Source organism: Sporothrix schenckii, assembly GCF_000961545.1.
Source record: "Sporothrix schenckii 1099-18 chromosome Unknown Cont49, whole genome shotgun sequence".
NCBI lineage: Eukaryota > Fungi > Ascomycota > Sordariomycetes > Ophiostomatales > Ophiostomataceae > Sporothrix > Sporothrix schenckii.
In genome coordinates this window covers 337488-360486 of record NW_015971150.1, presented here as the reverse complement: position 1 = coordinate 360486, position 22999 = coordinate 337488, and the positions used below count along the sequence as shown (strand labels likewise).

At 53.4% G+C, this 22999-nt stretch overlaps 9 protein-coding genes across 9 annotated transcripts; 3 read left to right on the top strand and 6 right to left on the bottom strand.

Annotated features, from left to right (window-relative positions):
- Window positions 1-178: 178 nt before the first annotated feature.
- Window positions 179-1711, bottom strand: SPSK_00515 (uncharacterized protein; the record flags this gene model as incomplete). The annotated part of the gene is made up of 1 exon (XM_016727482.1): window positions 179-1711. The coding sequence occupies one exon, from the start codon at window positions 1709-1711 to the stop codon at window positions 179-181; it is 1533 nt and encodes a 510-aa protein (XP_016582671.1).
- Window positions 1712-2475: 764 nt separating this feature from the next.
- Window positions 2476-4494, top strand: SPSK_00463 (mitochondrial protein Fmp25; the record flags this gene model as incomplete). The annotated part of the gene is made up of 1 exon (XM_016727432.1): window positions 2476-4494. The coding sequence occupies one exon, from the start codon at window positions 2476-2478 to the stop codon at window positions 4492-4494; it is 2019 nt and encodes a 672-aa protein (XP_016582670.1).
- Window positions 4495-6469: 1975 nt separating this feature from the next.
- On the top strand, window positions 6470-8756 carry SPSK_00445 (protein-tyrosine phosphatase; the record flags this gene model as incomplete). The annotated part of the gene is made up of 2 exons (XM_016727414.1): window positions 6470-7112; window positions 7180-8756. The coding sequence occupies 2 exons, from the start codon at window positions 6470-6472 to the stop codon at window positions 8754-8756; spliced, it is 2220 nt and encodes a 739-aa protein (XP_016582669.1).
- A 5483-nt stretch (window positions 8757-14239) lies between these two features.
- On the bottom strand, window positions 14240-14479 carry SPSK_00638 (uncharacterized protein; the record flags this gene model as incomplete). The annotated part of the gene is made up of 1 exon (XM_016727598.1): window positions 14240-14479. The coding sequence occupies one exon, from the start codon at window positions 14477-14479 to the stop codon at window positions 14240-14242; it is 240 nt and encodes a 79-aa protein (XP_016582668.1).
- A 437-nt stretch (window positions 14480-14916) lies between these two features.
- Window positions 14917-15741, bottom strand: SPSK_00583 (uncharacterized protein; the record flags this gene model as incomplete). The annotated part of the gene is made up of 3 exons (XM_016727549.1): window positions 14917-15273; window positions 15307-15616; window positions 15641-15741. 3 exons carry the CDS (start codon window positions 15739-15741, stop codon window positions 14917-14919), a joined length of 768 nt encoding a protein of 255 aa, XP_016582667.1.
- A 350-nt stretch (window positions 15742-16091) lies between these two features.
- SPSK_00640 (uncharacterized protein) lies at window positions 16092-16319 on the bottom strand (the record flags this gene model as incomplete). The annotated part of the gene is made up of 1 exon (XM_016727599.1): window positions 16092-16319. One exon carries the CDS (start codon window positions 16317-16319, stop codon window positions 16092-16094), a length of 228 nt encoding a protein of 75 aa, XP_016582666.1.
- Window positions 16320-17356: 1037 nt separating this feature from the next.
- On the bottom strand, window positions 17357-17821 carry SPSK_00619 (uncharacterized protein; the record flags this gene model as incomplete). Its single annotated transcript, XM_016727583.1, has 1 exon — window positions 17357-17821. The coding sequence occupies one exon, from the start codon at window positions 17819-17821 to the stop codon at window positions 17357-17359; it is 465 nt and encodes a 154-aa protein (XP_016582665.1).
- Window positions 17822-18416: 595 nt separating this feature from the next.
- SPSK_00492 (uncharacterized protein) lies at window positions 18417-20129 on the top strand (the record flags this gene model as incomplete). Its single annotated transcript, XM_016727460.1, has 1 exon — window positions 18417-20129. The coding sequence occupies one exon, from the start codon at window positions 18417-18419 to the stop codon at window positions 20127-20129; it is 1713 nt and encodes a 570-aa protein (XP_016582664.1).
- A 1167-nt stretch (window positions 20130-21296) lies between these two features.
- On the bottom strand, window positions 21297-22655 carry SPSK_00531 (26S proteasome regulatory subunit T3; the record flags this gene model as incomplete). Its single annotated transcript, XM_016727498.1, has 2 exons — window positions 21297-22365; window positions 22456-22655. 2 exons carry the CDS (start codon window positions 22653-22655, stop codon window positions 21297-21299), a joined length of 1269 nt encoding a protein of 422 aa, XP_016582663.1.
- Between the last annotated feature and the right edge of the window lie 344 nt (window positions 22656-22999).

Below are 22999 nucleotides of genomic sequence, written 5' to 3'. Positions count from 1 at the left end.
GATACAGTTCATAAATGATTCCACAAAGCCATACTTTCATATCAGTGAAACATGAGTACATTTGGTGAATAAAAAACGGTATCTATACCAAAGGATATTGTGGTAGATTTGAAGTATATCTTGAACAGGATGCTCCTGAAGTGAAAGTTTTGTTTTACTCGACATGGTCTCATTTGTTTTACTTCTTTGCCTCTTCATCGTCCAGGTCATCCAGACCAAAAACGGGGAATGTCAGGATTGCTGCAATGCTGCCCAGTCTTGACAAATTTTTCCCGCAGTCGTGAGCGTCACTGAGGATACGTACCTCGCCTCCCTCTGCACGGACCGTGTTGGATAGAGACGCGACTGCTTCTTGGAACTTTCCCTTGTGGAACAAGGACTCATTTGCAAGGAGAACACCGCCAGTGCCTACTGCACCTTCCTGGATGGCCTTTTCGACCGATCTAGCGCCATACGCCACACGCCCGTCCGAATCACCGTCCCGCACCCGTTCCTGCACCTCCTTGACAAGAGAGAGGTCGCGGTCGAACCGGACGTCGTGAATCTTGGCGAGGACATCTGGGCGCATCATCATCTCGTCAAAAGGTCCCATATTCTTCTTGTTGATATTCTGACGGTACGTAGGGAGCCAGAGGTTGTCCTTGTTTTGGGTGTTTGTAGAGTTTGAGATGTTTGGGGAGCCATCGGCGGTATCAGTGCTGTCTTTGGCCTTCTTGATGGCCGGCTTTTTGCCCTTTTTGCCTACCGGCTTAGCATCCTGATCGGCGTCGGCCTTTGCACCCTGCCCAATGGCGCCAAGCGTATCAACGACAATTGCACTGTTGGCCATATGCTGCAGAGCGATGTTGTGCCTGGCAGCAGCGTAGGTACGGACAAAGGCCTGGAAGTTGTGCGCAGCCTCGCCGAGCGACGCAATTAGCAATGGACACGGATCGCCATGCTCCATGTCCAGGTGGCTCAGCAGAGCGTCCACGGCGGACTCAAACAGAGATTCTTGCAGAGGTGCAAGCGTGCCCTTGGTGCTGCGGGCTTGCTTGGTCTCTTTGCGGTTGTCACCGCCCAATGTCCTGCGCTCAGTCTTGCCGGTTCTTTTGGCTGCAGCCGGCGACGCAGCATCGCCGTTGCCGATTTGATCGCCATTGGCGAGTAAGCTGGCATCGGCCTTGACTGACTCGTTGAAGCGCTCGGCCTCGCCCGCCAGTACACGCACGTTGACGCTGCTAAAGTTCTTGTCAACAAGGAAAACAGCGAGATCTTTATTGCGACGATCAGGCCGAGAAGCGTCCAATATGCGCTGAATTACGTTTTCCGAGAACCCTGTGTCTCTGCGTAATGTAATGACAGACTCTGGGGAGATGCTAACTCGACGCATCGGTTGTGGCGCGTTGTCCAATAAGTCCTTTTTTGAGCGGCCAGACTTGTGGTTGGCGGAGTCTTGCAAAGTGCCCATCACGTGCAATGTCGAGGTGGTGACGTCGAACTCTGTTTCCTTGGCAAGCAGAATTTTGCCAGTCGCGCCTTCTTCGCTTGGCGACGAAGCCGCAGGGTCGCCAAAGATGAGTTTGTCGCCCTCTGCGACAATTTCTTTGAGACACCACATGTCATCGGTGGTGTCCAGAGCAAGACTGACGATGCCTTTGGACTTCATCATGGATGACGCGGCGGCGAGCGTAGCAGCCCAGCCAGTTGCTGTTTTCTGGATAAACCGCATCGTGGCTGGGTACTGCAAGTATATGCTGAGTGGTTGATGTTGCCGGAATCCTGGGGAGAGTTGGGCAAGGCTATTTGACCAAGAGCATAGGCAGTTGTAGAGTTCGCAAGCCAAGAAGAGGAAATTCCAAGATGCGAGGGTTTCGACCGGATGGGGGAAAAAGATAAAATTGCGGTGAAGAGGGGTTGGGCAGATATTTCTACTGAAGAAAGTATTATATCTGGCTTGGCTTTGACTCTTTCCCACGCTATAAGGCGCATGATAACTGCCCGTAGACCGAATGAAGGCGCAAAAAGCATATATGTTCAGATCCCATCAAGTAGTGTGTTGTGATGTAGTTCGTAGTTGGCTGGTGACGTCGTTTTTGAAATGGAAAACAACAAGGCTGAGTTTTACTAACACGGCTGTGCACGTGAAAAGTGGAACCCTAGCTAGCCACAACTACAAATGGGGTCCTGCCGAATCAGGAGCGCCTTATTGGACTTTATCGCCCAAGTTTCCCCTCTATTTTCATGACATGGCTGCCGTGCTTTGAGTTGCTCCGTATTACGACAAGCAATGCTTTGTGCATGGTTTTCGCCTCACACGGCATCGCAGTCTTATACGAGCATATGATGACCTATTGAGGGAGCTATCATATTACAAAAGCATCCAGTTCATTGGGGCGATTTAGTGTCCGGTGCACTCAGTCCCATAACGAAGGCGCTTTTCCATACACGGGCAGCCCATCCCTGGCCGGTTTTCACCATTGGGGAACCTCAAAAATGTCTTTGCTACACAGAGCTACCTGCACTTTGGCAGCACTGAGGCCAAAACAGGCACCTCATGTGGTATCCATCCGTTGTTTTGGTGGTGGTCTGGGCAGTTATGGCCGCGGTGGCCCTGGTCCTCGACCTGGTGACGGTGGTGGACGCGGAAGCCGTCGCCGTGGAGGCGGAGGCCGTTATACAGGGCTACTGGCAGTTGCCTTTGTGGTCGGTGCCGGCGTGTACACCTATTCTTCGATCTCAAGCGACAAAGCCAAGGGCAAGGACCAGCAGCAGCCGCCGTCCAAGGTCATCGTCCCAAAAGCCGAGATCGAGTTTGAGACGGCACCGTTGACAAGCAACGCCGATATTCGCGAGGCCCTCAGCCCGCAACATCGCCAGGTTAAGAACAGCCTTGAGAACCCCGGTGTCTACGCATGGGGTTCCAATTCCGGCCGCGTGGTGGCGCCTGACTCGACGGACTCATTTATCAAGGAGCCCCGGCGCATTGGTTTCTTTGACGGCCAGATCCTACGCGACCTTAGGCTCGACAGCGAGGTTGGTATTGCGGTAACCGAGGGTGGTGACGTGCTGCAGTGGGGCGTCGGGTACTGGGGAAAGACAGCTACGGCATCCAAGGTGCCTCTGGCGCCTGTGACCACGCTCAAGGGCAAGGATATTCTTAAGGTGGCATTGTCAAACGACCGGGTCATTGCGCTCTCGGCCAACGGTGACGTCTACTCGCTTCCGATATCCAAGGAGGACTCACAGCCGCCCAGTAGGGCAGTGATTGCGCCTACGTCGGGGCCTTCCGAACCGTCGCCTGCGCCGGCTGCGTCCTCTTGGTTCTGGACCAGACCTACAGAATCGGCCAACGCAGCGACCTTTGTGGGCTCCAGTGTCCGCAAAATGACTCCTACCGGCCTGGGCTGGGGTGAGCGTGTCGTTGACATTCGTGGTGGACAAGAGCACTGCCTGCTGCTGACGTCCAAGGGCCGAGTTTTCTCGGCCGTGTCGAGCATGTCCTCATTTCCCGCCAAGGGCCAGCTGGGTGTGCCTGGCCTGAATTGGGAAACGCGTCCCCGCGAGCGCCCGCTGGATGCCCCATACGAAATTTCCGGCCTCAAGGGCATCACTGCGACACAGATTGCTACTGGCGACTACCACTCTCTGGTGCTCGCACGGGACGGCTCGCTCTACAGCTTCGGTGACAACTCAACTGGCCAGCTGGGTATCCCCGCGTCGCCCTCGTTCCCGTCGTCGGATGCCCCGGTTAAGGTGCCCGTAGAGAAGCTCTATGAGCTTCCGGGAGACAGCAAGGCGGTCGAACTAGCGGGCCGCGATGCCAAGGACGGCCGCGCAGTTGTGAGAGTCACATCGATTGCGGCCGGCGGCGCGACTTCGTTTTTCACTGTTGACGTGACGGAGAAGGCTGCCGGTGGCTGGCGGAAGGATGGCATTTCGACGTCCTCAGACACTTGGTCGTCCGGCTCGGGCATCTACGGCAGCCTGGGCACAGGCAAGTGGGTGCACATTTCGACGACGGGACCGGGCAAGATCCGTGCGCTCTCGGGCCTGTCGGAGTACAGCGAGGCTCTTGGCGCCTTGGTGCCCATCCGTCCGGCACACATTGAAGTCGGAGCTACGCATGCCAGCGCTGTTCTCGACAACGCCACGCGAGTCGGCGCCTCGTCGTCCTCGCGCCAGAATGTCGATACAAATTGGGGCGCCGACACGCTCTGGTGGGGTGGCAACGAGTACTACCAGCTCGGCACCGGCAAGCGCAACAACCAGAGCGAGCCTGTTCATATCGCACCACTCGATAGTGCTCGGCAGCGCTCCACCGTGACATCGCCGCCCGACAGCACAGCCGCACAGACAGCCGCACAGGCACAGGCCAGACTGGACTTGGCACGCGAGCGCCTTGCTTTGACGCCGCGGACCACCGTGAAACTGGCTGGCAACGGCCGCAAAGTGAGCATCGAGCAGCGCGTAGTCTGCGGCCGGTACGTGTCGGGCGTGTACTCGGGCGTGTAAGCCACGGCAGGTGGGTTGGAATGGTCGTTCAGGATTTGCTAAAGGAACAGAACGGAACGGGTTTGGCGTAATTGGATCCTCTCGCTCACAATTGGATTGTACATATATTCTGCTTTGTCTGTTTTGTCGTTTCCGACATCATTCCCACAGATTGTGATACGTTTGTTTATTGTTGCTATTTTCAACGACGGTCACACACTATACATGATAGCACACGGTGCATGTCTCAACAAAATAAAATAAAAATAAAACGCCCATCTCGGTATTTTTATTTCGTTTTTCGCTGTGCTTTATCCCTCCATCTGTTCGAAACAAGTACGCCACAACTCTGCCTATCATTTCCCGTACGCTGTCAGCAGTTCCCAGGCGATATGCGCATGAAGCCGTCACGTGCAGGATTGCCGGGATTGCCATGCTGATGATTCTATTCGCTAGGCGGCATGATGCGACAACCTGTGAGGGCGTGAGATAGGAGAACAACAGTAGCCACTCAGAAACTCGGGTGCCGCTCTTGCATTGTGATGGACCAACAGCGTTCCTTCCGCCTGCCATCGACGATTTGACCACGGCGGATAGATGCGCAATGGGCTGTCTCCTACTGGTGCATGCGAGATATATATGCACGGCGAATCTGAGCCGCTCCTTCCTTTCATTCGACATGATTCCCCCTTGACGCAGTGTTGTTCTTGCACATCGCATCGCTCTTGCGCCTTCGTGGGTGCCTCTCTTTCGACAGGATAGTACTCGGCGCTTCTGTCCAGGTAGCATTCGCTCTTTCCCAATTGCGTAGACTTCTCATCTTTACTGGATTTGCGAATTCTGACTCTATACCTCCCCCCCCTTTTCGTCCGTCCCCCGCCTCCTTTTCGTTTTTCTTCAGTCGTCGTCGTCGTGACTTTCGACTCTTGTCAGCCCCTGTTCGACCTCCATCCTCTCATTCGTCTGAGTCCCAAACCCTAGCAGCCTGAATCGTCCATGTGGTTCACGACCATTTCGACAACGCCTGGGCAGTGCACGGCTAAAACGAAATCTCGATCGATTCTGCATTGTGCTACGGACCTGCGTTCAATTCCTTGTTTCGTCCCGCGTCTTGTCTGTCGATATTCTCCTTCATCGTTTTGCTCCCATCCGACTCTCCCTTTTTGACCGTCCCATTTCGGCCGACTGTGCCCCTACACCCAGACAACTTGTAAGGTTTCTGAGGCGTGGCACTGTGGTTTGCCTCGTGCGCACTCACGTTTCTCGCGCTGCCAGGCAAGGGCCACCTTTTTAGAAATTCGAATGTCCCTCCCGGAGTATGCCCGCCACGTCTTGGCGTCGTGTTTCCTCAACGGCTTCCATCCTCAGAAGGCAGCACGCCCCTAAGACAACGCGCCCGTGTTCTCCATACAACGCAGTTGTAAGTCAGCCTCGCGTGGAGTGACTGACAGCAGACGTGAGACAATGTCGAACTAACGGCGCTTTCGCTTTAGGATGTGGGGTGGCGACCTTGGAATGGCCGCCTGTCGCTGAATACGAACAGCCGTTGAGATAGGCAGAAACTACCAAAAAGAACGCGAAACTTGTGAAATCGGCTCGACGCATTGGGGCCAGAGGTAAATTGTAAGCTGGTCCCGAATAAAAACTAAGCGTTCTCTCCTCACCCCTGTAACACGCCGCATAAACTCCACAAGGACTGCATCGCTATTGTCTGTTCCCGTTTTCTGGCTTCCCCATTTAGGTTTGTGGGTGGGTGCATCCTTTTATTTCGAATCTCTCGTCGCTCCATTTACTTGTATTCGCGTCGCTCTTGCTCTTTGCCCCTTTTCTACGACTTTTGCGCAACACTCGACTTACACGGATTACGATACCGATTCTTTCACCTTTGGGGGGTGGAGACGGGCTGCTTTTCGCTTGCGAACCTCTGCCTCGGTTCTTCGTGAGCTTTTGCGCTCTCGCTTCTATCCAGGACCGAACGCCCCGTTGGCACGGTACGATGGACCGCTTTTCCCGCTTCAGACGGCAAAAGAAGACCGCTGCGGCGGCAGCAGCAACAGAAGAAAAACCAGGAGGCCGAACCCACGCATCCACGGACTTGGCGGCAGAAACACAGACAGCTGAGCAAAGCCCACCCGCACCGCTGTCTCGCCCCAGGACCTCTGCGGGGCTGTCTGCGCCGACGACAGTTTCGCCGGCGACGACGCTCTCTGCAGAAACGGGCGAGAACGGCAGACATATGACTAGCTCCTCACACGTGCCATCCACCTCTTCCTCTTTCATGAATGTCACCGACGGCGCGCCTCTCCCACATGTTGAGCCCAAGGCGCAGCAGCAGCAAAAGATGCGCGGCCCGTTACGCTCTTCCCGGTCGCCGTTTCGAAACCTCTTGCGCTCCTCGACAAAACGGTCACGAGGGTCGCCGTCCCCAGTCACGGCATCACCACCGCCACCACAGGATCTATCTAGATCTCCTACGGCTGGTCTCAGCAGCCAGATGCTGAACATCTCTCTGCCATCCGATGGGGACACGCCTGTCTCGCCGATGCGAATGGCACCGAAATACAAGCGCCACTCAGCACAATCGGCCACCTCGACCGACATGCCCAAAATGCCTGCTTTCCTCAATCTCTCCCCGCAAGGTATGTCCTAACCCGTTCCGCACGTTGGCACAAATTGCCCGTCGTGTTGTGCTAACTATGAACTCAGAAATTGAGCACAAGTACCAAGACTTGGTCTGGATGGAGCGCGACCGGTTACAAAGCTCTACAACAGCACCAACTGGGCGCTGGACACGTGTGTCCGGACCCCACTTGCGATTGCTCGATCGCTATATGAACGTCCAGCCTTGGGAGAAGAACCGCGTGAAGCTCAACGTGCCACCTGGGCAGATCGACTACATCAATGCGTCACCGATTGTTCTTACAACCACAGCTCCTTCGCACGCGCAACACCCTCCAGATAGATACATCGCTATGCAGGGTCCAAAAGTCAGCTCGGTTGACCACGTGTGGCGCATGGTCTACGAACAAATGCGGTCTCCTGCCGTCATTGTCATGTTGACCGAGACACACGATGGCATACAAGAGAAATGCTATCCCTACTTTCCTCAGAGCCCCGATGACTCCCCCATGATGATTAACGACCACGACGAATTCGGGGACGGTTTTCATGCGAGCGTTCACTGTGCGGAAATCGAGGAGACACCATTTGGTGATGCGATTGAGCTTCGGCGCCTTGTTCTTCGTGTGCACAAGAAAGCATCTACAGCCTCCGCACTCCCTGCAAAGCGGGCCTCAAGTACTAGTAGTCACTCAGCTGGCAATTCTACCAAGGACAATGACAATACCAATGGGGCCAATGGTGGCGCCAAGAAGACCACGGATCCGTCCCCAGCAGACAAGGCGAATGGTCTTCGCGTGCCAGCCAAGGACGAAGACGGTGATTCTGTGATGAGCGAAGTGTCGGCCGGATCAGCATCGTCACCAGCGACAGCCATCGACTCTGCACCTGTACCTTCAATCACAGAGACAGACGAAGCCGGCACAAGTAGAGCGATCGATATTAGTGAATACGAAGACGAGCGCGTCGTATATCACTTTCTCTTCAAGCGGTGGCCGGATTTTGGTGTGCCTGCAATAGACGATGTGGAGAGTTTCCTCGGCCTCATGCGCTTGTCGGCCGAGAAAAACGCCGATGCCCAGAACCCACGTATTGTGCACTGCAGCGCAGGTGTCGGGCGCTCAGGCACATTTATCGCTCTGGAGCACCTCCTCCGCGAGCTTGATATGGGCGTGCTCGAAAACTACGACGTCAATTTTCCGCCAAGCGAAGTAGAAGATGTGGACATGGACGGCGCCGACGACCACAGCGGTCGAGGGCGAATAGCGAACTCAGCACTCCACCAAATTGGCTCGGCATCACCAGCGTCTAGTGGTACCGGTACGGTGGACCGGACATCGATCGGATCCAATCTAGGGAGCAAGTCACAGTCGCCATTCGACGCCAACGACCTGATCTACACGACAGTCAACCAGCTCCGCGAGCAGCGGCGCATGATGGTGCAGGGCGAGAGTCAATATCGCTTTATCTACCATGTGCTTCGCAAGCTATGGCTAGAGAAGTACCGAGTTGTCGACAGTGACAACAGCCAAGGCCACGGCCAGGGTCAAAACCAAAGCCAGGACAGCAATGGCATGGACGACGATAAGGCATCTGAATGCTCAAATGAATTGGAGCCGGCAGCGAAGCGGCTCGAGGTCGACCCGGCGACCGTAATGAAATGAGCAGATTGTTCCCGGCCATACAAAAACACAACATCATAGAAAATGGAGGCAAGCCGTTTCATTGCATTTGTTATTTCTTAGAACTTTCACACGTATGAAACAGCGACACATGACTATATGCACAGCTGGTTATACTCTTGTTTATCATGGAATACGGCGAACCTAGCTGCGTTTTCTGGTTTCTATTTCTATTTCTTTTTCTTGCTTTCTGTTTTATCGGCATACCATAGCGACGGTGGGGAATGTGCAACTATTTACACCATATACAAATATAATGTTTCTGTCAATAGCGAGCCATATTGTGGTTTCAATATTACTCAATGCCTCACAGGGTTGCTTTATAGGTTTGCGGTGTCGGAAGAAACTGACCGATGAACCTAGACGGACGAGCACGTCTTTAGTGTCTTCTAACTGAGGTCTTGTTATTTCGTATGTTTTATTTATTTATCGTCTCAAGTCCGGACGAACAGGCCCGTCCAGATGCCAGGAGGGTTTCAGAGTAGTCGGTAAGGTCGTCTCGTCGTCGTCCTTTTTAACCAGCGGAGAATTTTCCCCAGCTCTCAATAAGCCCATGCGTACACACAGTGAGTCATGGCATCCTGTATATGTCTGCCGTGTTCCTGGAGCATTCGAGTACCAGACCCGAGCCGTGCCGTGATTTGCTTTCGTGTTCGACTTCACTTTCGCACTACAGTCTCTCGGTCCCTCGAAACCCCAAAACCCCCCTGCGCCGTGACGTAGTTACTTGCATCTTAATTGGCCTCCAAACGGGACAGTAGCGATGCTAAAATGGGACTTGTCAGAGGAGGGGGTATTCGGGAGCGAGAAAATAAAGAGAAACTAGAAGGATGAGCAGGATTGGTGGCCTCCATTATGGGTCGGCGGCCCGTCACGAGCGGGAGCGCATGGGAGAACGTACACCATATGTATCCGGACAAAGAGTGACGAGAGAATGCAACGCTGCATTCAATCCTCCCTTCACCCCACCTCCTCTCGCGGATACATTCTCACACAGCGAACCGAGTTTAGATGCTAGCAGAATGTCACGCATATGAAAATTTGTCATTTTTCACCGAGTAGTCTCCTTCTGACCCTATACAAAAAGAGATTATAAAGAGGTAGCGAACATGAGATGACAAGCCTCGAAGCGGATAACAGCAAAGGGATGAACGCAAAGACATGAACGTAACGCGAGTATAATTGGGAGAAGATCATGAATGATGGGACGAACATGGTGTCAAGTGCTTGGAATACATGGTTCAGCCAAAGAAAGCTGAACTTTATCTGGACGAGAGAAGGTGAGGACGAGTTATGGTTACTGTTTGTTCTATGGCTCTTGTCTCTGCACAGTATCTTTAAAGTCTCTTTCCCCACTTGTACTCTACCCCGTTCGTTCTTTCCTTGTGCATGAAGGTACGGCAGATGAACGGCCCGCGTTTGATGGCCGAGGAAGGTCCCTAAATAGGAACATATTCGTTCCTATTTAGGAAGTCCTGCCGAAAAGACCGGTGTGGGGAAGTTACTTTCTTACACGAAGAGGGCAGCGAGGTTCGTTCTACTTCCAGTATTGCCCCGAGTGACTTCCGAGAATATATTGTCACCGGTGTAGAGTTGCACGCAGTTCAAAAGGTGGATTGCCGTGCCGTATCAGTCTGGGCTTTACCTTTGTGACGGGTGGAGTAATTCGAGAGAACAGAAAGGGACAAATGTTACATGCAGCCGTTTTGACTTTTTCGATCATCTGCCGTGAGAGTATACGATGCAAATGGAATACAGACGTTTTGTTATCGAAATTAGAAACGCAAAGGATATGACAAGTGAAATAAACGGCAAATTGCCCAATAACCCTGACAGTACGGAACAATATTCCACTCTGAATACTCACCGTCCCTATTATGGCATTGTTCAGGAAGCGGAGCTGAGAACAGGAAGTTGTAGATGTCTTATGAGAAATTGACTGGAAGCAAAAAAAACATCTTTCTAGAAAGGGCGGGACAAGGCCACAACTTGCGAATCAGTCCACTCAGTTTTGCCTTCGTCTCGTGGCTGTATTGTCTAATGCACTCCTCTCCTTTTGATTACCCTAAGGAGGTATATGCAACTTATCGCGAAAATAGGAAATACATATAGAATACACACGATGCACACACATGCCGTGTGCTGCGTGTGGCCTCGTTGCGCACGGACAGGGAGAGGGACGACGCGAAATAGTTGCGGCACATAGCACGCAGAACGACATCATCTTGCTTAAAATGGATCAGCGCCATTTTTCAATCATTTCATCTTTCATCTTGTCTCGTGGATTTCTCTCTGAAATGTTGTCTGCGAAGGGCATGCAGGTTCGTCGCAATCATGCCGGTTATTCGTTTCGCCGTGCATGGACTTGTTACACCCTCCTAAGAGGAGGGCGATGAATTATGCGAGCTTGAGAGGAGCAGACGAAAGACAAAACGAAGACATGCGACGAACAGGTGGACAAACGACAAAGGAGGCGCAACAGACCAGGTAATAGGTCAGAGGGTCATTCCCAAGCCATGATGCCTCAGAGGCCTAGATGTTGCAGGGGAGCCTACTTTGATACAGGGAGACTCCTGCACGATACGCCGATCACCACCCAGAAAAGGTAACACGGTCTGCCATCCGGGGCCTACACAGGCGAATGTTGGTAGCAGTATCCCACCGGCGTCTTCTTTGGCGCCGGTGGGTGATGTCAGATGAACCGAAACCAGAATACTGTGCAAATGAGCAATGTTGGGCAGAATTGGTGAAACGCAAAAAGCGAACAGCCTCGGGAATTTTGGAGTGAATGCATCTCCAGTGAGCACTCTGCATACTATACAAGCCCTGGTACGAGGCTGTATTAAAGCAGCAAGCCAGTGCCGTAGTTCTTCTACTGTATTCGTCGAGAAGAAAAGACTCACTTGCGAGAACGAAACTTGGTGCAAGTGTGCTTTGCATAATTGATTGCGCAACGGTAGCCCGTCACATGGAAGAGCGAATCTGTGTCGTGTGTCGATCACAGGCCAAAAAAGACACGGGATTAGGGTTGCATTCGACAGTGTGGGACACAGGCACAGGGACTGCGCAAGGACAACGCAGGACGTTGACTCTGCACGGGGAAGTGGAAATACTCTGTGAAGTCGTTACGGCGCAGAATATGAAGTGTTCTCGCTGCTGGCGTCACCTCCTGTTCGCTCCGTTGTCACCCGCCGAGGTCACTCTATCACAAGTCGTCACATTTGCCGTGCATTTGCCATGGCCCCCAAAAGCCAGGACCACGAGAGGTGACTTGCATGTGGCAGAGTGTCGACCGAAGAGGCTGATTTCACCGATCGATGCGTGTCAGAGGTGCTGTCGCTTGTCGTTCTCGTTTCCATCCCTCGTAGTGTAGAACCATATTTCTAAACATAGTCTTGGGTAGGACACATGTCGCACGCAAGTGCTACTATGTGCCACGTAATTACGGTGCATATCCTCAAGGTCGAACGTGTACCTAAAGTGTGTCGAGACAAAGTGCTCAAGGATCTGTACTCCCTCAGATACTATTCATATTCGGCATCTATGGGCAAGTCCTATGCTAGCACGGCGTCGGAAGGCAGGCACGATGTTCTTCCCGCTGACTTTCCCTTTCGGAAAGAAGGAACGATCCGACAGACGCGGTGAAGAAAGGTCAATGGTGACAAATTCTCGCATGCGGAAAGAGCCACCACATGCAGTCAGCCGGACCTTCCCTTCTTCACCGCACCCAATTATTTTTAAGCGTGCGCATATACCCGCTCCTTCCCGAACACAGCATCGCTCCTGCTTGTTACCTTACGTACTCCGTAGTCTCCGAAAAGTCGAGTTCATCCTTTCTTTCGCCGACCTCGCCTCAAAAAGGAAAGCAGTCAAATCTCCAACAACACCAAATACGAAACTACACAGATTCGTTCCTATTCCTTGCCCCTGTCACCCCTGATTTTATGAGAAGTGACACGGCCATGCGGAAAGAGCAGGGCTTCAAAACACTGGCACCGTTCAGTGCGTGAGAAAAGTCCAAGAAGCAAAAAGCCACGAGGAAAGACATGGCAATGCGACGTTATATTACGACGTTGTTTAAGAGGCACGGCGAAATTGTGCCGCCGAGCATTTTCCACTTCTGACAGGCCCTTTCAACGACAGGGGCCTGGCCTGGTCAACAGCCCCCGTTCTTGGTCTCCCCCCCCTCCTGCTAAACTATTCCTGCCCAATCCAAGGGTGCAACAGTCAACTTCTGGAAGCCTTCCCGATAGAGTATGACGGAGCGGAGCTACTAGGAAATAGAGCTGACCTTTTCTGCACGTCTCTGCAAGGAACCATGTGTCACGTATTCGATTCCGTTTTTATTTCTCTTGCCTGCCGAATTGTTCCTTCTCGTCCCATATCAATTGGCAAATTGTCGCGCGCCACGAAACGTTATGGTCTCTGCGAGGTATGGATTTCATTATATCATCTGTTACGCGTCACCTCGATTCGTCCCTTGGCCTGTCGGTCCTTGGCTTCCGGGGGTTCTCCGATGTTTCGTGATTTCCACGGCCTCGTTATTTCGTCCCGACCCACCCTGTTTTTCAGGGTCCGTTCAGCTGGCCCCATCCAAATGTGTACGAAAGTACTTCACGCCCACCAAGCCCGGCCATTTCCACTGGAGATTCGAGACCCTGGTATCTACCGTCTAGACTCGCTACTGTGTCACGCATGCGTTTTCTCGAAACACCGAGTCATTTCAAAGATCTTCTTTGGTATGTCGTACGGAGTATTGTATACGGATCTTCCCAACTGCTTCTCTTGTATTGTTGCTTTCTGTTCGTTGCTGGTCGACTGCACCGACACCGGAAGACGTCCTCAGTCGGAGCACCATTTGCCGGGTGTTTACACTACCCGACCAATACGTCAGCATGCAGGGTCCAATCCTCGATTTACGGAGTAACCACTCGGTATTTTGCCATGTGTCTTCAAGCTCTTCCAGCTCCTTTCCTTCGACCACCACGCGATTTTATTTTATTTTTATTTTATTTTATTTTATTTTATTTTATTTTATTTTGGTTCGTTGTGCCGCATTTTCATTCTCGCGCAGGAGCTGCATCCCAAAACGGGTCCATACTTGTATGTAATAGCGTTTGGTTGTACATTCCCAATCCACGTTCTGCTTTCCTTTCTGCTTCTAGCGCCTTTCCAAATGGCAACAACAACATACAACGTCGTAAGTCGTGACACTGCAAGAATCATGACAAACCCAGAAAAAGCCCGCCACCAACAACCGGGCTGCCGTACGCTAACGCTCTGTTGGCTTGGCTCGGTTCCTGGCCCTGGCTGGCTTTGCCCGGCTGGTTGGTTCCTTTTGGTTGGCGCTCCTTTCGAGGCTTTGTAAGCTTTGGCTGCGCATTGGCGGTTCTTGTCTTGTCAAATGATACCACTTCCAAAAGTCCAAATGCCTTCAAACTCTAGAGTGCAACGTAGTTGTTTCCTCAGCTGCTATCGTCCTTCTTGACAGTTTCTTCCGGCGCCTCTAAGGACTCCCTTGCGAACTGTTCCCATTGTGACAGACGAGGGATTGGCTCTCCGTTCTCCGTCGCTTCACAACGGCGTACGCTAACATGATATGGCCGTGGGAAATATGGGACATATCCACTTTCGGCCCTGTGCGGTTTGATTGCCTCCAGCGTTGCTGCAGCTTGGGCATAACAAGGTGCAATAGCCCCACGCATTATGTCTGTCGACTTGTCGTTTTGAGAACCCAGTTTTCTGCTCCTTTTCCTTGACGACATTGCCCAAGATAGGTTTGCCCCATTTGTCTACTACCCCCATACCCCCGTTCGTCATCGGTACGGAGTATTACTCGTTACCAGCCGATCGGGGCCTACGCCACTGACCTGGAACCTCTCAGGAGCACGGTGTCTGTGTCTGTCAGAGTCTTTTGTAGAGGGGCGTCTGGCGGTTATCAGGAGAGAACGTCAGTGCGGGAATATCGCGGCACATGAATGAGCAAGGCGGCCAAAGAAGTGGACCACACTTGGAGGGCCAAAAAGAGAATTGAGGGCACAAGAGGCAAAGGCGCACACTAAGACGGCTGCTCATCATGGTCTGACCATCAGATGCGACTTAGGATCCCAGAGGTCGTCGCCCTATCATAACTGGTTCTTTGTTAATAAATCGCTAAGACACCGGGCCTAGCTCGTCCTGGTCTGGCCTGGCCGCCTCCGTCTCGTCTCTGGGGCCTGGCCATCACAGTGCGTTTTGGCTTGTCGCGAATGCAGAAGAACGACCCCGCCCTGCCCGATTTTTGGAGACCAAAGGGTGAGGCGAAAAGGAAGCCGATCCTGTTGAATTGAGGACGGGACAAAAGGAGAGAATAAAGATGGACAGAATGGCCTGGAGCACATGAGTTCTTGTTCACACCGTCTGGCATTTTCATCTCGTGTCTCGCCAGCTCGTCCCCTCCCTTGCCTTCTTTCCGTGTTTTGGATATTCCCATCCATCCCACACGCTCTCCACCGAGGCACTAGAGCTGCCACACCCCAGCACATGCGCACACCTCCTTACGCCGGGACGCTCCTGCTTCCATCCGCGGCCTTGGTTCGTTGCTGCTCTTGACCTTGGTTTCCTTGCGTCGCTCGCGCCACGGAAGGAGCCACTGTCTCTTCCCCGGGTCGTTCTTTCCTTCTTTCGTATTCTTCTTTTCTGTCCCGACTGGCTGCAACCACCTTCTTCTACTTCTGTTTTTCGTCCTCCTGCCGTTTTTGCCCCTCCGTGCGACCGCAAGATATACGAGACACCGTCCAGCGTTCACCTCCCGACCGCTCCTTCCACTTTGACCTGAACGCTCTTCTTTGTCCTGTTCGTCCCTTTACCTCCTTCCTTCGACATACATAACGCCTCCCACGCCTCCCTTCGATGTCGGACATGCTGTCTCGCTTTCGCTTTCCTCCTCGCCCACTTCATTTCGTCGCAGCAGCACCCCTGGCGCCATTTCGATTCTCGCCCGTCGCTTCCCCGTTGGCCGGAGCCCTCTGAGCCAAATCAGAAAGTAATCACACGCTGCTGCCCACCACCACCACACCACGACCCCAACCAGCCTGCAGCACAACCACCGCGCACTAATACGATACGAGCGAGTGCGTACGTAGTACGGAGTAGACTGGCCATATTTGCGACGACAAAGAAGCATCCCGGACCGAAAGGAAAACGGCCTGGGGTGGCATTCGCCGACGAGACCCGAGGCCGAAACCAGCTCCAAGGACGGACATTCGTTCTTTCCTCGTCTGATCAAATATCTCAAGCAACGCGTTCCTTCCTCTGTGGACATGAATTGAACTACTTCTACGTCGCACGCCTCCCTGCCTGTTGCTCCTTCCTCGCCAATCGCTCGTTTTCGTAACAGCGTTGCCCTCTATCGTCCCCCCCCCCAATTCGGACCATTGCTCGAAACCCCCACGATCTCGACGCCCTCATCTCTCCTTTGTTTTCCACGTTTTCTTCAACGGCCGCCACCACAGCACCAGATTCAACGACAAAACGCCCCCCGGCCTGACCGACCTGCACGATCATCGTGGGCTGCAGCCGATAAGATAGCCACCAGTGGCGTCTCGGCCAGCCATGACGTCGATTGTAAGTTGACTTGCAGCATGCATCCCACGCGCATCTTCACCTTCCGCTCGCTTTTGGACCAAGATGCCCTCGTGTTGCCCTTCCTCGTCTATCTTTGGTGCTTTGTTCTCGTTTTGCTGTTTCGTTGTCGCTTTGCTCTGCTATATCACCCTTGGTTCTCTGTATCCTTTGCCCACGTTTTCTCTCCTTTTTTTCTTTTGAGTCGCACACTCGCACACCCTGCACTCTCTTTTCTATCTTCTTGCGTTTCGCTGTACTCCGTACCTTTGACGGCTCCTGGTTGGCGCCTCTGTCCAGACACGTGCTGGTTCGTCCCTTTGTCATGTCTTGCCTGCGTGCACACAAAGACCAACCTGGCCTCTGAGTCTACCCCCACGACAGCCGGCCATCGCGACACGGAATCATCGTTTGCTACGGCCTCCGCCATATCTCATCCGCTCGCCGTCTGGGGCTCTCGTTTGCTGTTCTCTCGCCTGGCTCACCGCCTCGTCCGAAAAAGTCACCCATGACACTCGCACATGCATCCACCAACCCACAATCACTCACACGCAAATGCCCAAACTGCCAACCAACTCGCATATACACAGCACACCAACATGCACCTTGCATCTGCGCCTCATGCACTCTCTGCACGTCTCGTTCGTCCAACGGCAACACACAGCAATTGGAGCAAGCACGCACGGTGCCCCATGACACACATCGCGCCACTGAGCGACACGCGAAATAGGCACACCGAGCGAGCGAGAGCCGACCTGCCCAACAGCGCCACCAAATAAGCAGCGACAATACAAACGGCAGAGTGCAAGCCACAACAGCACGGGCGAGCAGCCAGCAGAGCTCGCATCTCTCGTCGTTCACACCTGTCCCCCGGTGATACAACCATAAATTGCAAGCAGGGTGATACGCAACTGAGACCAACACTGTGACTCCGTCATTCGTCACATCTGTTCCCGTCGCCGACTCTTCGCTTTGTTTGCCTAGTTTTCTTTTGTGATGTCGTTTGCTCTTGTTTGGCTCTCTGCGCACAGCCAACGATGCACAACAAACACATTCGTCCTTCCTGCTTGGCGATTTGGCTTGACCCCCACCCTCAGGTTCATTTCGAGAATCTCCAGCAGACATCTCACAATCGCCCCTCTCCCCTCACCCAGGTTCCCCTTTTTGCATCCTACTTTGTATCCCCCCACGTCCCACGATTCATGACGCCGAGACACATCCTCGCAATACACCACGTTGTCCCACATGGTCCTGCCCAGGCTTTGGTTTTGACAGGGTCGACCACCAGAGCTAGCGTTGCGCACGCCTTCTTTCCTCTCAGCTAGTTTGTCGTTTGCCTTTATGGGTTGGTCATCATATGTCTTGTATCCAATCTTATCAGGGCTTCGTTTGTGTTGTTGAAAGCGGACGGATCCGTTGATCATACTTTTCCGCCCTTTCTTCATAGTTGAAACTCCCAATTTTGTGGCGTTGTTGCACCAGAAACACTTGAACACCCCTTTCGTTTGCCTCTCTTATCGTACCCGTCCTTCGTTTCTCATCCTTCGTACCCCTCATGCTTATTTCTGGGCCTGCATGTGCATCTCTCTTCTGTCTTGCGGTTGGCTTCGTTTCCTCGGTTCCGTGGCTCTTGTTGCTCGATGCGGTCATCTGATTCCGCCTCGAAAAGTTGTGGCAAGAACAATACCAGAGACCAGAAAAGCTTATTTGCTCCTATTGGCACCGTAATACTTTTCCCGTTCGTCCCGGCGGCGTTCTTCCCTCCATGCTTTCGCCTCCCGTTTTATTACCTCCTTCCCTCCTTCTAGACCTTCCCGCTCACCCCTTTCCTTTTCACAACACACCCCTTCTTATTGTTTGACCTTTGGTCGTCGTCTTGTATATTTGCCACACTTACTCCCCTTTGCTCCTCGTCTCCCATTCCGCCCATCGTCTCGTCTGAGCTCAGCTTCTGAAGATGACAAAAATGCGCACGACTTGCACTTCCTTCACCAACATTGGGCATTCAGTTCCGAGACCAAACGCAAAACCGTCGCCACGATGCTAATATCAAATTTCCAGCTATGTCTCGCGCATTTTTGCGAGGTGCACGGCCCTACGCCGCTAATGGTGACAGAGGGCCTGCCCGTAAAGTGCAGCTCTTGCGACAACCATGACGCACCCGATATCAAGTCCGCTGTCGCCTCAGCGGTATCCTCCATCACATCCTCGCCTTCCTCCTCATCTACACCTCACGCCGCCGCCACAGCAGCGACCGTCGCAGTTGCTGGCGCACTCCGTAAGATGAGCCTTGTCCAGCCGTCACTGCGCAGTCTACCTGACAGCGAAGACCGGCCACCGTCACCTGCGGATATCTCGACACCACGCTCGCATCCCGATACAGCAAGTGCTTCGCACCGCTCTCCTCGCTCCTCGGCATCACCAAAAGACCTGCAGAAACCGGCGCAGGCCCAGCCAGTATCGTCTCCAAAAGCACGAGTAGATCCCGCGACGAGCAACTTTCGCAAAACCTACGATGAGTCGGTCACAAAGCGCGCGATCCCTTGTGACAACTGCGCCATGACACTTCCCGGCGGCATCAACTCAGGTAGCAACACGGGAACAAGAAACCCCAATGGCGGCGGTAGCACCAATGCGCCTGGCGGCAGTAACACGGATGCTCGTAATCCTACGCTGCGGACGCGTGTCCCTTGCGCGCGCGTGTATGACGGTGCACCAGATGATGCTTCGCCCCGCCTCCTTCATCCTTCCTCATCCTCTGCGTCATCGTCGACGTCGTCCGACGCCGAGGGCGATGAACGGCAATCATCACAACTCCGTCGCAACCACCACCGCCGTACGGGTACCATGACGTCCGTAGGGACATCACGCTCCAGCACGTCATCGTCGGCATCTCACCTAATGAGCAGCCATACCCACTACATGAACTACACGTCGACGCATGAGCCTGTGTCGGCCAAAGCCTTTGGCAACATCCGCGCTTCGTGCCTGCGCACACTCACCTTGGAGACGCTCCCACGCAGCCCAGCGTCATCAGCCATGCCAGCTAGCGGTAATATGTTTGCGACCACGTCGCAACCTACAACCCCTCTGCCGCTAGGGGCCACATCCTACTTTACCTCTAATCCCCACAGCGCCGCCAGCGCGTCGGCTACAGCTGCAGCAGCTGCTAATGGTGGCCCCTTGTTCTTCGGCGACTCGGAGACCGGCTACACGACTGCACATGTGTTCCGTGTAGCCGACGTGCACGCTCGCGGCCATAAGCGTATGTATGCGCTCATCGCGCTCAACACACACCGCGAGCGCACGGCTATGAAGGCTTTTGGCTTCGTCTCGGCTGCCTTCAACGACTTGGCCACCTGGATCCAGCTCCTGGCCGATGCGGAGGCAGAGCGTGTTGCGCCGCACAATGAGTCGCCGGCCACGTCTTCGCCCTCGGGCGACAGCAGTCCGTTGGCAAACACAAATCCAGCTTTCGGTTTCGATCGCTCGCCGCACGTGTCCCCGCCACCCACGCAGCCATCGTCGGTCGCTAACGACAGCGGCAGTAGCTTCCTTGTCGCTGCTGGCAATGGCCTATCGCGCCGTATGGGCCCTGGCTTTGCAGGCTATGGCGGCCTCGGCAGCTCGACTGCGGCGTCGGTGCGTGCTCGTGGACTTCCTGAGATTTTAGGTATGCCTGACTTCTTTATCGAGCTGCACGCACGCTTTGTGCGTCTCCTTCTGGAGTTGGGCGTGGCTCTGAACCAGTGAGAGAGCCAGGAGCCTCTACCCCTCACTGCAATCGATTTACTACTTCTTTTTAATATTTTATTCAACTTTACTTCTCATATCAACAACGGTCCCTGAATCGGCAGGCCCGGTATCACACGACGGGGGCCACGTTGGCCCTATACAATTCACGCACCTTTTGTTTTCGACATGTCTTCATCCCCCAAATCCTCATCTCTGCCACCCAACAGCACCTTGCCTTCATATGGCCGTTCATATTAGGACTATATTTTAATGTGTTGGCGATAACACTGGACTTGGAAAGACGGGATACATTGGATGGGGATGTTTGCCGCGAACTTCTCTACGATGATGACTATTTAGATTTTTTGATGCCTTTTGTGGAGCATTTTTTAGAAACACTACAGCGTCTGCATTTATGCGACATGGAAACAGCAATGGAAACCAAGGGGCCACATTTTTGTGTTATATAGATTGGTTTTTTGTTCTGTTACACGGGACAGATAGAGAAAGGGATACTTAGGAGATGGATATACCCTGTGTTTGGTTTCACGTTTTGTAACTTTACGTCGATAAATAACAAATGCTTCTCGACGTACTGAACTATGGAAAGGTGGTCCCGTCATTTCTGCCTCGCGTCTTGTTCTGTCGTTTCAATTCGCCGTAATACATAAACTTCGTATAAAGAAACGCGGCTACGACAACTACAACTGGTTATTTTAATAGCGTGCCTGGTAGAAAAACAGTTTTATATACTGGTTATTTCCATTTTTTTTTAAAAAAAAAGGGAAATAAAAATAAACTGGTAAAAGGAAAAAGACATTTAATATTTATCTCCCACTACAAGTATTGCGTCTTCACTAAAGAACAAATCATATGGAAAATAACAACGCTAGAAAACGGGTCTCATAGAAGATGTATTCAGGTGTCGGCCGTGAAATAATTCAGGCCATATGTTACGATTATTTGAGCGCGGTATTGCTAAATGCTTCGCATTGTGAAAAGAGACATAGGGAAGTCAAAATAGTGTACAAGAGGGGGTGCTTCGTTTGGATTTTTACATCAATGCCCTTGCGAAAATATGTCCATATACTCCAAACCTGATAGACAAGCTCCGCCCCGAATCCCATTATCGATGAATGCCGCTTCTCCCGTTCCACAACCACCCACATGGAAAAAAAAGTGCGTCTATTTGTAGAAATCAAACTTGTTCTCATCGCTCGTGGTCTTCACCTGGCTAGAGTAGGCGTCCTCCAGATCCACTTGGATAATGTTGTATCGGTTCTTGCGTACTGCCCGCAGGCCCGCCTCCTGCATGATCGCCGCAATGACAGCACCCGACAGGGGATCGTTGCGCACAATCAGGCTATCCAGGTCGACCTCCGGTGCCAGGCTCATCTTGGATGCAATTGTGGAGAAAATGAGACGGCGCTCCCGACGGTCGCGCAGCGAGGGGAACTCGATTTTGCGATCGAGACGACCGGGCCGCAGCAGGGCAGGATCCAGTGTGTCGGCACGGTTCGTCGCCATGATGACCTTGACGTTGGCCGTCTGGTCGAAGCCGTCCATCTGGTTCAGCAGCTCCAGCAGGATACGCTGCACCTCACGATCGGCACCGGTCTGCGCATCGAAACGCTTCGTGGCAATAGCATCGATTTCGTCAATGAAAATGATGGCAGGGGCATTCTCACGCGCCATGCGGAAGACATCGCGCACCATGCGGGGCCCTTCACCCAGATACTTCTGGACAAACTCGGAGCCGACGACACGGATGAAGTTGGCCGTGGTCGAGTTGGCCACGGCCTTGACCAGCATAGTCTTGCCCGTACCAGGAGGACCGTACAGAAGCACACCGCGCGGCGGGTCGATACCGATCTGTTTGTAAAGGTCGAAGTGGGTGAGGGGCAGCTCGACGGCTTCGCGGATCTCCTGCTTCTGCATGTCTAGACCGCCAACGTCGGCGTACGTCACATCGGGTTTCTCGTCTGAGCCCAGCATGGCGATGGAGGAGTCGGCCTCGGGTGGCAGGATGTCAACAAGGGCATTCGAGTGCCGGTGTAGCGCGACGGACGAGGAGGGCTTAAGCAGTTCGCGGTCGAGGGTGGACAGGATGCGGACGACATAGTTGGAGCCGGTCGACGATTGCACGATGCCAGTGTTTTGGTCGATAGCCTCCATGAACTGGCCGATGACAAGCGGCACGCTCTGGATGCGCTTGATCTCCTCTTGTGCGCGGACAAGTTCGCGCTTGAGGCTTCTGCAGCGAGGGGGGTGAATCGTGTGTTAGCAATGGCGTAGTCGCGTCCATCGGACCTGGGACGGGCTTTCTCCGTTACGGTGCACCTACCTCTGCTCATCCTTGATGTATTCCTCCTGCAGCTGGATGTACTCAAGCTGTCCCTGCAGCTTCTTCAGCGTCCCATACTCGTCGCCGCCCTCGACGGCGGCGCCTTCGAAGTTGCCCAAGCCCGGTAATGCTGACGGGGCCGTCTTCTTGTGCGGTGCCGCGTGGCTGCCCAGAGGCGCCTCAATTAGGGTGTCGCCCATGGTGGTCAACGAAGTGGATGGTGATGAAAGGACGGGAGGATTGCGGGTGTGGTGAGGGTAGACGAAAACAACAAGTCGAGCGTCACTGCTTTGTGAGCAAGTGGCGAGGGCCGAGTGTCCTGAATCTCAGGAAAGTCGGAGACGAATAGTCGCTAGATGCCCAAACAAAGTAATGCGGTTCGTGATAGATTGAGATTGCGTTCGTCGCGGATGATATCGTGGTCGGAGTGTGTGTTGTGCTGATGGCGAGAATGCGTGGAAGGGGAGAAGCCGGTGGAAATGGCTGGCGCAAGTTTACGCTTCGCAAACCGACGCGGCAGGTTGTCAGCCTGAGCTTCCCCCCG